This window comes from Mesoplodon bidens (genome assembly GCF_964165515.1).
Source record: "Mesoplodon bidens genome assembly, chromosome: 19".
Classification (NCBI taxonomy): Eukaryota; Metazoa; Chordata; class Mammalia; order Artiodactyla; family Ziphiidae; genus Mesoplodon; species Mesoplodon bidens.
Genome location: NC_138179.1, coordinates 54,066,404 through 54,078,991, shown reverse-complemented (window position 1 = coordinate 54,078,991; position 12,588 = coordinate 54,066,404). Strand labels below are relative to the sequence as shown.

The 12,588-nt window shown below is 54.5% G+C and overlaps 1 protein-coding gene across 1 annotated transcript; it reads right to left on the bottom strand.

The window, feature by feature from the left end:
• Positions 1-1,281: 1,281 nt before the first annotated feature.
• Positions 1,282-11,261, bottom strand: TBX21 (T-box transcription factor 21). The gene is made up of 6 exons (XM_081219217.1): positions 10,645-11,261; positions 3,900-4,054; positions 3,423-3,544; positions 2,657-2,815; positions 2,442-2,503; positions 1,282-2,207 (listed from the first exon to the last, which is right to left on the bottom strand). The coding sequence occupies exons 1-6, from the start codon at positions 11,133-11,135 to the stop codon at positions 1,589-1,591; spliced, it is 1,608 nt and encodes a 535-aa protein (XP_081075343.1). The 5' UTR covers positions 11,136-11,261; the 3' UTR covers positions 1,282-1,588.
• Between the last annotated feature and the right edge of the window lie 1,327 nt (positions 11,262-12,588).

Below are 12,588 nucleotides of genomic sequence, written 5' to 3'. Positions count from 1 at the left end.
GTTTGGTGGGTTATTTATTATTATTAACTTCTGTCCATGAAAATTCAGTAGGTTTCATTAAGAAAAAGACTCTTCAGTATGATTCCAATATTATAAAAATGTTTCTGTCTCTCCAATCCATCTGTTAATGATAATTATGGATGGGTGGTAAGATTTGGGATAATTTATTGTTGTCTTTATAGTTTTCTGCATTGCTTCAATTCTTTAAAAGAAGCATGTATCATTTTACAAATGCAATTCAGTATGTGTATAAGGAGAGAGAGAAACAGCTAGAGAACAGTAATAATGACAATGACGATAGCTTACACTCTGAGCGCTTACTGTTTACCTGACACTGTTCTAAACCCTTTACATGTACTAGGGTAAAATATATGAAATTGTCTATATTTGGCTGTTTTTGACCTACAAAAGCAGCAATTTCATGCAGTCCTATTTACATTTACTCCTTTAATCCTTGAACAACCCTAAGATGAAGATGGAGGATCCAAAGCTGCTAGAAATGCAAAGAGAAATCAAGTGCCACCCTTCTCCTCAGACCCACCTGCCCCAATCCAGCCCCCATCCTCTGGCCTCGCCCTCACACCCTGCTCTACAGGTCAGGGTATCCCAAGACACCTTAAGAAGTGGCATCAGCCATTAACCTGAGCACCAAAGGCAGGACACGTAGCATTGCTCTCACTCAGTTTATCCCCTGAATGAAGTCACCTCTGGTTTCAGGGAGGTACATGGTCTTCGGAACTTCAAGTTCTGTTCTAGAGCAGAAAGAACAGCTTTGGTGCACTTGCAGTTCCCGGTAGAGTTCCCGCCCATGTCCCCCACCCAGGCACTAAAGCAGGACACACTTGACAGTTTCGTGTTTATTTTCAGAAAGTGATGAAGACAAAAGCAATATATCCGGACACCACTCTCTGTACAATAAATAGCCTCCCCCGTTCCCCAAAAATAAAAAAAATGCACCCTCACCACCCCCCAAGACCTTGCTTCTTGAGTCGTGCACAATCCCCCCCTTCCCAGCCCCTTCCTTGGGACCCCACTGCCCTCTAAGAGGGTGCGGCCCAAGCCAGCTGCCCAAAGTCATTGGGTCCTCTCCCCTGACTGTGGCTGGCTGGCTGTTATAAAATTCATGTGTCTTTATTTCCAGATCAGGAATTAACACACACACACAACTGTTGAAAGTTACTCTGCAGAGGAAGAGATCTGAGCCTCCAGTCTGGCTATCCCACCTGATCCCGACCCCCCCACTCCCACCCCTACACCCCCGCAGAAGGGAGGAAGCTCCTTTGTGTCCCAGACGTTCCATTGTCTGTTTTCTGTTCTCCAGCTGGGAACCCACAGCCAGAAGCAGCACCAGGTACATGAGTATAGTTGGGACAAAGGGGCAGAGAACACTCCTCGCAGGTTTCATTGTGGCCCAGGAGGCAGCAAGTGAACCCCAGAATCCTCCTTGGCCCCCCTCTTCCTCAACCAGCTACAGAAGGAGACGGGACAGAGGGGGCTGGGGACGGCTCAGTCCTGGGTCTGTGGTCTACGTTAGTTGGTGTCACCAACCTAATAACACTCTTTTTGTTCCTTTCACAATGTCATCTGCTCAATTGGGAAAGTAGTTATAAAACTGGCCTTCAGTTTCCTTATCAAAAGGAGAAGGGGCCCCCGCAGGGGAGGAGCTGTCGCCACTAGAAGGATAGGGGGACACACGCCTCCTCTTAGAGTCTCCTTCACCCAGTCCTGAGTCGCTGGACTCTGGCCGGATGGGGGTGATCTCAGTCCACAAGGAGGGGGAGCCCTGGTCTTCTGGCCCCCGCCCCTCTGAGGCTCCAGGGCCAGGTTCCATGGGCAGAGTTCGCGTGGAGTGGAACCAGCTGGTCGGGCCCATCTTGGGAGGGTACTGGGGGGTCACAGGCCAGCCAGCTCCAGGCGCCAGGACCTCCTGGCTTCGGTAGTAGGACATAGTGGACCCAGGGGCGGAGGGCAGGAATGAGGGCTTCATGCTGACAGCTCGAAACTCGGCCTCGTAGCTGTGGTCCCGAGGGGCCCCCAGCCAGTACGGCTGGGGAACCACATCCTTGGCCTGGCTGGGGAGGTTGGGGTAGAAACAGCTGGAAACGGGATACTGGCTGGGGAGCAGAGGGGAGTAGTGGTCTCCCCCAAGCAACTGACAGTTGGGTCCAGGCGGGGAGAGGACACTGGTGTCAACAGATGCATACATGCTAAAAAAAACAAGAAGCAAAAGACAGGGGTCACGAACAGAACTGGTCACTTAGGAGCCTGCCTGTCTCACGTTCCTCCCCAGACCCTCTTTCCTGACTTGCCCGCCACCCTCCAGTACCCAGCCCACACTTCCCCACCGCAGAGGCAGAGAGGGGACGTGCTGAGCACTTGTCTGGTCTCAGAGGGACAAGAGGAGGCCTCTGCAAACATGAGATGAACCCAGTGGCACTTACGACTCAAAGTTCTCCCGGAATCCTTTGGCAAAAGGGTTATTATCAATTTTCAGCTGAGTAATCTAGAGAGAAGTGAAAGAGTCACCTGAGTCCTGAGTCTGAGGCTGGGGAACTTCCAAAACCTCTCTCAGGAAGACTGGGGGTTCCACTCTCCCCCTCGTCGTCCCCCCACCCCCGCCACAGGCTCAGCCCACCCTCCCCCAGGGAGCCCTCACCTCGGCGTTCTGGTAGGCGGTCACGGCGATGAACTGGGTTTCTTGGAAAGTAAAGATGTGCGTGTTGGAAGCGTTGCAGGCCGCCTCTGGCTCTCCATCACTGACCTCGACAATGTGCAGCCGGGGCTGGTACTTATGGAGGGACTGGAGCACGATCATCTGAGAGAGGGTAGGATGGCTGTGAGGGTGGGAGGAGGGAGTTCAAAGGAACCCTCTCCCAGCCCCACCTATGGCCAGCCCTACGGCCAAGCTAGAAAGGACCCTGAGGTCATCGTGCCCATTCCTCTGCCCTGCCACCACATAACTTCTCCCAGGCTTCCAACCCCAGTCCCTAGCCTCTTCAGGGCACCCATTCTATTCTCTTGCCCCTTTACCTATCCCCAGATGTCCATTGTGACCAAGGTATTAGCACAAACAGGGCTTTGCAGCGATAAGGGCACTTTTAATAGAATTGCTCAACTCAAAGAAACTTTGTATCTGTTCCCTGGGACCACTGGTACCAACTCTATACCCAATATGGTACACAAGTGATGGTAGCCCAGGATTCGGTGAAGAAACCCCCTGGCTGGTTTGGCCCGTGTTGGCCCGAATGTGACGCCTGTCTGCCCTGAGATTCAGCTTCCTCCCAAGGTGGGTGGAAAAGAACCAGAGTCAGAGAGGGAGGAACGTCGCTCCTACAGAACAGAAGCAGCCTGCAGGACCTGCTGCGACCTCGACCTCGGGGACAGGGAGGGGTGCGGGGCTATCCCATGGGGAGGAGTCCCACCTGGGTCACATTGTTGGAGGCCCCTTTGTTGTTCGTGAGCTTTAGTTTCCCAAATGAAACTTCCTGGCGCATCCAGTGGGCTCCAGTGTTGGGAGAATCTGGGTGGATGTACAGGCGGTTCCCTGTGGACAGTTAATCTCTTTGGCATGCAGCCCCTGGGACCAGACCCCTGGTGATGTGGGGCTTCTTGGCCTGTCCTGGGGGATGGCAAGAAGGATGCAGGGGGAGGAGAGACGGGGCTGGGCGGGGGGTGTGGGCAGAGGACTGAGCCGAAGACAGGCACAGGCTAGAGCAAAGTAGAAGAGATGACAAACAGAACGGAAGTGAGAAGTGGGAGGGGAGGGGATGGGAGGGATGGAACAGAGAATGAAATCCTAGGAGTCAGGGCCAGGGGCTTGGGGGTTCCTCTTGGATCCACCAGGGGGCGCCCAGTATTAGACAAAAAGCATGCCCCCCAGTTCCCAAGGAGGCGCGTACCTGGCATGTTGCCCCCAGCCTTTCCACACGGCACCCACTTGCCGCTCTGATACCGCCAGTGATGCTGGTCCACCAAGACCACGTCCACAAATATCCGGTAATGGCTGGTGGGCTCCAGCCCAGCCACAGTAAATGACAGAAATGGGAACATCCGCCTGGGGAGAACAGAGAGACCCATCAATATCCATCAGCCCCCAACCCCCCGGACAGCCGTGCCCTGCTCCAAAGGCTGTCCGTCGCTGGTGTGCTGGAGCCAGCTCCCACCCCTCACCAGAGCCAGCTGGAGAAGTCCAGGAAGTCTGCCAGCCAGTTGTTAAACAGCCACGATGAAAAATTAAATCACATAAATTTACAATTAAATATATTACATTACAAGCCAAGGTAATAAATACTCAAAAAAATCACTTCTCAATTTTTTTACTATAGTTTACTATTCTCTCTGCTCTTGAGATTGTTTACATCTATGCTACCTGTCCGGTGGAGATACCAGATTATGTGCACTACCACACGTCTCTTCCCAGCTCCGCATTAAGTGATATCACATGGGCAGCTTACGAGCAGCCATTATAGGGGTATTTACCACGGAAATCAGCAAACACTATGAATCGGGGCTTTTAAAAATGTTTTTCTTTCAGAGGGTCAGTTGCTAGACATTAGCTGCACACCCCTGTCCCTAGCCTTAGCTTGCTCCCTAGAGGGGGAGCAAAGCCACAAGCCAGCCCCACACAGGCAGTTCCCAGTAGGTCCTCATCTCTCCGTTCCCTGAACCCTGGTCTGGGCTCAGTCTGTCATCCATCCTCTCCATCGTGGCTCTCACGGTGCTAACACACACCTAGCCCCAGAGCACCCATCCACAGGCTCTCCCTGCCCCATCCTCCTGGGCCTGATGTCTGTAGCACAGCCTGTTCCAGGGTCTTCAGAGAAGTAACTGAAGTCCTAGCTGGAGCTTCCCATCCACCTGGAAGAGGGACTCTATTGACCACAGTCCTCATGTTCAAAGTCCTGGTTCCCAGGAAAGTGGAGGAAGTTGGATTTGGGATGCTGTGCAATTGTGCTGAGCAACAGATTCAGAGGAAGAAGCACTACCATACCACAACCATCTCCACCACCTCCACCATCACCACCCCATCACCACCACCACTAAAAGCATCATGTCCACTATCACTACCCCCAACACCACATCATTACAACCAACACCTCCACCATCACTACCCCCCCAACCGCCACAACCACCACCCTCCCCATCACCACCATCACTACCCCCACCCCCTCCACCACCACTACAACCACCACCACCCCATCACCACCATCACTACAAGCAGCACCTCCACCATCACCGCCACCACTACAACCAACACCTCCACCACCACTACCCCCACCACCACTACAACCACCACCACCCCATCACCGCCACCACTACAAGCAACACCTCCACCACCACTACCCCCACCACCACTACAACCACCACCACCCCATCACCGCCACCACTACAAGCAGCACATCTATGGCTTAGTCTTTCTCTTCTAACCCAAGCGGAAGAGCAGAGTTTTATAAGCTGGCAGAGTCAAGTCCTCATCAGAATTACTTTTCATTCCCACACACTTCTCCCTTCCCCTACAAGAAGCCCTGCCGGTTGGGGAGAAAGGCACTGGTTCAGGAGTGAGGAAACCTGGGGGAGGGAGAGTTGTAGGGGCCTAGGAGCACTTTTGGGTGCATTCCAGTCCCCAGAGGGTCCCAGATCAACATCGCTAATAACCTTGGAAAGATCTCCCGAGAGGGTACTGTCACATTCCTGTCTTCCCCAGACTGTCCTGGGCTGAGAAAAAGAGACTTAGTGGCCCTATGGCCTTGGATAAGTTAATTCCCAAGCCAAACCTCACTTTCTTCACCCGTAAATGGACATAATAACTCCTGTCCATGTTTCCTCTGAGAGCTGTTCAGGAGTTTGAAGGATGTGAAACTCAGCTCACTGCCTCTCCCATCCCACCCCCATCCCACCTTCTCCCAGGCCCAGAACTATCAAAGCCCTCTGGCCTGGCTGAAGAGCCCCAAGCAAGAGTCCAGAGTTCCGGTCTGAGGCCCTCGGTCCCAGGAGCTCGGTATGCCAGTCAACTGGAGAAATCAAAGGTTAGGGATGAGACTTTGAGCAATCTAGGGTGGGAGAATATTTTCAACCCGTTTCTACCACCAGCTCATTCTACAACAGTGGTCAGGTCGTTCATGTTTCCTATATTGTAACCAGTTCCTATCTAAGCATGTTGTAATAGAGAGAAGGGAACATATTCATTCAAGTGCCACTACTTATGCAGCAGCCAGTTCACTGAACCAGTCCTCTGAGATATAAAATGTTACTTCCAATTTATACTCGAAGAAAATGACGCTCAGAGAGGTTTGGTGGCGGCTCCACGGTGGGAGAGCAGAAATGGGGTCTCCTGGTGGCAGGGCGCATGCTACCGTCTCCATCACCCCATCCTGCTTATCGCTGGTAGAGGGAAAGGCAGGAGACACAGGAAGACTGTGGGCAAGAGGGAGAGGAGAAGGGAGGTCTCAACTTCACCCTAAAAGTCTAGAATCACCACCAGCTGGGGTCCCAAAATTGCCTCTGATTTACAAGACACTTTGCTGGGAAGGAACCAGGAGTGAAGATGGATCTGGTGCCAAACTGAGCCCCTAGGAAAGACCTCTCACCACTCACTCAGCCCTCAGACGACAGGGTCCAAGACCCCAAGTTCCTCTGCTGCTTCTAAGGACCATCCAGTTTGAAATGATTCTCAAAGTCATCATATCCCGTCCCCATCCTGTACACCTCTGACAGTGCTCCAATTCACCATCGTTAAGTACAAATTAAAAGATGGTTTTTATCAGTCATGTTGGCAAAATGTTTCAAAATTGACAATATCTAATGCTGATGAACCTGTGGGATAATGGGTCCTCTCGGCCGCTATTGGTGGGGGTGTAAATCGGTACCACCTTTGAGGAGGGTATTCTGGCAATGCCTTGTACCGCTCCGAATGCAAAAAGCGCTCGGGCATCAAGGGGTCGCCTCTTCCCACCAACCTCGGACCCACTGAATAGAAATCCGACAGCCACCAGCAAACGGCGGAAGAGAAAGCAAAGCCGTTTTCACCTGCTCCATTAGAAATAAAGCCAGTCAGCCCAAATTAAAGCAGGCTTAAAGCTAAAAAAAAAAAAATTAAAAATCCAAAAAGTTCTCGGAGTTGGAATGTAGAGAAGAGAAAACCAAAAGGGCTGAGGCCGGTGATCAAGGACGGTATGGGACTGAAATTGTTTTATCAAGCCCTAACTTCGCACACACATACACAAATGCAAACTGAGCTGTTTAACAACAGAGTTATCTCAATTATAATAATCAACTAATTACACCCAGAAAAGTGGGGATTGCCGGCAATTACTGCACACCCACACACCCACACACTAGACAGCCACCTCTCTCTTCCTCTACTGAGAATGTCTACCGCCGACTATCATACACCGGCCGACTTGGGCGCAGCACACAGGCTGCCTCCCAGAAACAACACGAGGCTGGGGAACATGAGTGGGCCTATCAGGCCATGAACCTCCACAAACACACAGACTCGAACTCTCAGCTTTCCAGCTGGCCAGTCCATCTTCTCGTCCTCCGTTTCCCCTCCCAGCCCCGTCTGAGCTGTCTGGATCAGTCTCTGGACCCTGGAATCACCCCCTGCTCCCCACCCCATTCTTGCCCCTGGAGGAGAGCATTACTGTGTGCACACTGAGGAATGGGTCTAGGGTGGGTGGGAGAGGAAGGATCTGGGAGGGAGTGAGTCAGCCCAAGGCGAAAGGCTACGGGGCTGTGGGTGGGCCTGGGCTGGAAGGATTTTTCAAAAAGGAAGAAAGCCGTGGGCGATGTGGTGGTGACTGGTGGGTCACTGGAAACCATGGAAGGACAGGCCAGCCCACCAAAGCAGGAGGACAGAAAGGGAGCTGTCCTCTGAGCCCAAGTCTTCCTTTTCAGAAGCCAGTAGCAGAAGGAAATGGCCGCCGACTTCCCAGATCACTGGAGCCCCGGCTCACAGTCAGGGGTGCTGAATCGGGGGTGGTGTGGCCGTCCTCTCCACCCCACCATGGGGCCCCCAAGGCCTGATCCAAGAGGAGGCCTCAGAGGAAGTGGTGAGGGGCCACTGCCCCCTTCCAACAGCCCCACAGCCTGCAGTGTCCGAAGCAGTCCGTTAGGATGGGTTGAAAGTGTGAGGATTGTAAAACATGCGCGCGCGCGCACACACACACACAAGAATCAGGGAAATTTGACGATATTTAAGAGTTTCTTTTCAGGTTTGCTAATGGCATTGTGTTTATTTTTAAAAAGCTATTTTTAGAGGCGCACGGAGAACTACTTAAGGATAAAGTAATACAGTGTCTAGGATTTACGTACTAATTACTTACACTATCACTAATATAGTTTCAGACCACAAGTTACGTGAGCGAGGATAAAGCAGAAACAAGATTGCACCAGTACTGACAGCTGTCGAAGCTGGATCATGGGTAGATGGAGATCCGTTACATGTTTCTCTTCACTTTTGTATCTATTGGAATTTTTCATAATAAAGGAAATTAAGTGTGTGGATCCAAACGAGAGACAACAAAACTTGTCCAGAGAGGATTGTTCAGCAGGAAAATAAAGGAAAGAAGGAGGCTGTAGGTGTAAAGGAGGCAACCAGTACAGAAAGACGCATCCGCCTAAGACCCCCAGCTAGCCCTGCACCCCCAGAGCCCTGAGGTTCTGCTGAAGCTCCGTCTACCTCATCCCTCAAGACTGGAGGGGCTGGGGCCTGGCTGCAAGGCTGTGGGGAGACCCCCACCAGGCCGCAGGGTGGGAAGGCTTCCTGACCACTCAACAGAGTTCAGGTCTGAGCCTGAGTTCAGGTCTGCCGTGTAAGCCAGTGTAAGCCACCGGCTCCCCTGGGCCTCAGTGCCCTCGGCTGTGCATGGGGAGGCCGCTCGGCCTGCGGAACACAGTGAGATAATGGAAGTGAAAAAGCAGTCTGAACGCATCGAGGCCCCCGGACAGTGTGGGCGGCTGTGTTCACTGCTGGTCGTGGGGGCCGGAGAGAGAAACCCAGGCACATAACATCCGCATGCTGATGCCAGTTCTGCCAGCTTTGCATGTGCTGTGTAACCTCAGAAAAGTCTCCTACTGTCTCTGGGTCCATTTCCCTCTCTGTGCAGGGAGAAGACGGGACAGGGTCTCCTGGGTCTCCTCCAATTCAGACACGGGAGCCTAGAAGCCTAGGCTATGCCTGAGTGCACCCAGACAGGGGCTAGGGCTGGGGGAGCAGAGAGGAATGATCAGAAGGCCTAGAAGATGAAGGCCGTGCCGTGAAAGAAAATGCGAGCTTTCCTGGCTTCATCCCCGAGAAGCAGGAACGGTTCAGCAACTTGAAGCCAGTTGTGGTCGGTGGACAGGTCCCTCAATCCCAAGCCACCCCATAGGAATCATCCATCAGGAGGAAAGAATGTTCCAGCAATGCCCAGATTGGACGCCAACCCCCAGGCCCAGCATGGCCTCTCCCTTCTCCCTCCCCAAGCCCAACCCTTGGTATCTGCTCTTCAACCCCTCCCAGGTCCACTGATGACATAGCCCCTCCACACAGAGGCCCTCGCTGGTCCCCTGCCCACACGGGCCCCCACCGGGAAGGGTGGGTGCACACTCACACACCAGACACAGGCAGGGCCCACTCAGAGTGTTGCTTACTAAACAAATACCACACAAGTTGCAAGTTTCTCTTTCTTTCTCCTTGTAGGAGACTCTCTCCGGAAGCAGCACCCTTGGCCCCAAACCCTACCCCTCATGCACGGAGCTCAGGGGACCCTGAACTATGGAACCATGGGTTCCCCAGGATGGACTGGTGAGTATCTGGATAAGGGTGGGGCAGGCTTTCAGGGACAAGCCTTGAAGGGTACAGAGTGTGGGACTGGCTGCCAGCTGGGACCCATGGGGTTAGCTTCACCTGCTCAGGCCCACGGACATCTGTGCCCTCGGGGAGGGGACTGTGTCTGGAAGGAATCTATGCCCCTTTCCACTTTACCACCCCCCACCTCCCAACACATGCGCACACCAGACATATGATCTCAAAGTACTACCGGAAAGGAAACTTGGCGACCACTTCTCCATGTCACCAAATCCCAGTTTTACCACACACACACCCCCTCCCCCAGAGCTGACCTGTACACAACAGCAGCAAGGGGGCTGGGAGAGGTGGGCCCAAGGGGCCCCGGAGCCGTGGGCTGGATTGCTGTCCACCCCACTGTAAGACTCTGCCCTCCGCTCCGTTTCCCCACACATAGGGGCTAAGAGGCGCCCTGCTCTGTCAGACCCACAGCACACAGTCCCCCTGCGCCCTCCGCGCCCCCCACCAGGCAGGGACCGCACCCCAGTGCTGGGTGAAACCATAGGCACCCTCCCCCTAAACCAGGACGACGGCTCACTGCGCCCCTCTCCTCCATCTCCCTCTTGAGTTGTGCCTGTTGGTCCTGAGAGTAAACAAGCCCCAGAAATTTCCTGTCCGAAACTCAACTCCTCTTTCCCCCCCGAAGCCTGAGCCCAAACTGTGAGGGACACAGAGACACTAGCAAAGTCTAGACAGAAAAAAAAGAAAAGAAAAAAAAGAAAAGAAAAAAGAAAAAGAAAAGCGCGTCCCTGTCCGGGCCGGCGGGACCGAGGAGGCTCCCACAGCTCGGCGCTCCTGGCGCGCGCCTCTCTTACCGTCCCTGCTTGGTAATGATCATCTCCGTCTGGTGCTGATTAAACTTGGACCACAACAGGTGGTTGTTGAGCGCGACTCTCATTTTCCCGGATACCTCCAGCCCAGCCGGCAACGCACAGTCCTCGCGCGGCCCCGGGTAGAGTGTGGCGCGCGGGTCCGGGGCGGTGTAGGCGTCCCCCGGCTGGTAGCCCTCGGCGCCCGGCGTCGGCGGGAAGGGCTCGCCCGCCCCGGGGAAGCCGGTGGCCTGGGGTCGGGGCGGGTAGGCGTAGGCTCCGAGGAAGCGGCCCGGCGGGGCAGGCACCAGGGCGCCCCCGGCGTAGGGCGCCCCCAGGCTGGCGCCCACGCGACGGTCGGCCGCGTCCTGCGCGCCCGGCTCCGGGTAGAAGTAGCGGTTCTGCGAGTTGGCGCCTGGCGCCCGGCCCTCGTCGCTCGCCGGCATCGGGTCGGTGCCCGTCAGCATGTCTCGGCAGCCTGGCTCCAAGATGCCCATCCGGGGCGGGCTGGCACCTTCCCGCGGCCGTCGAGGACCGGCCCTTCTCCGCGCGGGGGCGGGCGCGGGGGCTCGGCTGGGCGGAGGCTGGCGGGGGTGGGGCTGTGGGGCGGGGGCCCCACCGGAGCCCGGGCTCGGACGCCTGGGTCCTGCGCCCGCGTTTGGCGGGCGCGCGGCAGCTCCCGGGCTCCGTCTTCAGCGGGCCGCTGTCACTAGCGTCGCGGCGCCTTTGCTGTGGCTTTATGAAGCTCTCTGGGCCTCCCACCCCCACCGCCACCCCCCACCTCGGCCCCGCCCCGCCTCACCCCGCCCCTCGTGGCTAATACTCGGCAAATTCTACGCGGTTGGTGAGGACTGCAGGGCCCCCACCGTGTAGACCAGCGAGTCCCCGCGCGCTTTGTAGTTCGCATACTTTGCCTTCTGGGAGAGTCAACCCCTCCACCTGAAACGCCAGACTGTTTCTCTTCTCTGGACCCTCTGGAAATTCCACCCATTCTTGAAGGCTCAGCTCAAAGGCCCCCTCCTACGGGAAGCCTTCGGTGATGGCCCAGATGGGCTTAGTCGCAGGCTCCAAGCCGCTGCGCCCGTGGGCATGTGACAGATGCTCACTGATGCTCACTGTGTGCCCAGGCTCCGTGCCGAGTGGCCTTGTGTGAAGTGTTTACATGCTTTCTCTTTGCCAGAGACCCAAGTGGACTGTGTCCGATGCATCTTGTTCCTTCAGCCCCAGGGCACACCTGGGACCTGGTGGGCAGCAAGAAGAGTTCCTTCAAACGAATTGCATCGCAACAGCTGAGGGTTTGCAGGGTCCTGGGCTGGTCCAGGCCCACAAAAGGCTCCACCACCAGGGCCTGGCAGCCATGCGCACTGGAAGTAGCACTGGGCTGCCAGTGCTCCGAGTCCCAGGACTGGCTCTGCCCCTCACTCAGGTATATGTCACCTGGGCAAGTCACTTCCCTTGCCTGAAAGTCAGCCTCAAGTGCCTCAAGTCCCCTAGGCTAGAGAAAACAAACTGATGTACTTTTCAGAGGGGCTATGAGCCTTACATGAGAGGGCACACCTGGGCAGCCCTTTCCAGTCTATTGTTATACCTGGATGGAAGAGCCAGATTGAACAGATTCAGATTTGAACAGATTCAGAGCCGGCTGACAGGAAGGAAAACCACCACATGTTCTGAAGGGCCGCCTTGGTGATAGGACTACGGGAGCTTTTCTTTCTCTATTTTCCTTTTCTGCTAACTAATGTAGTTATATTCCTTTTATCATGAAAACAATCCTTTTCCCCCCCGGTTGAAAATATCATCATTGGGAGTTTTCCTGTGTATAAAGATAAAACATACTCATGTAGAAAATTTCAGCAGTAGAAAAAAGTAAAAATAGGACTGTATAAATCACGCCAAATTCTACCCCCCAGAGGCAAACAGGATTAAAATTTCGGTGAACACCCTTCCAGA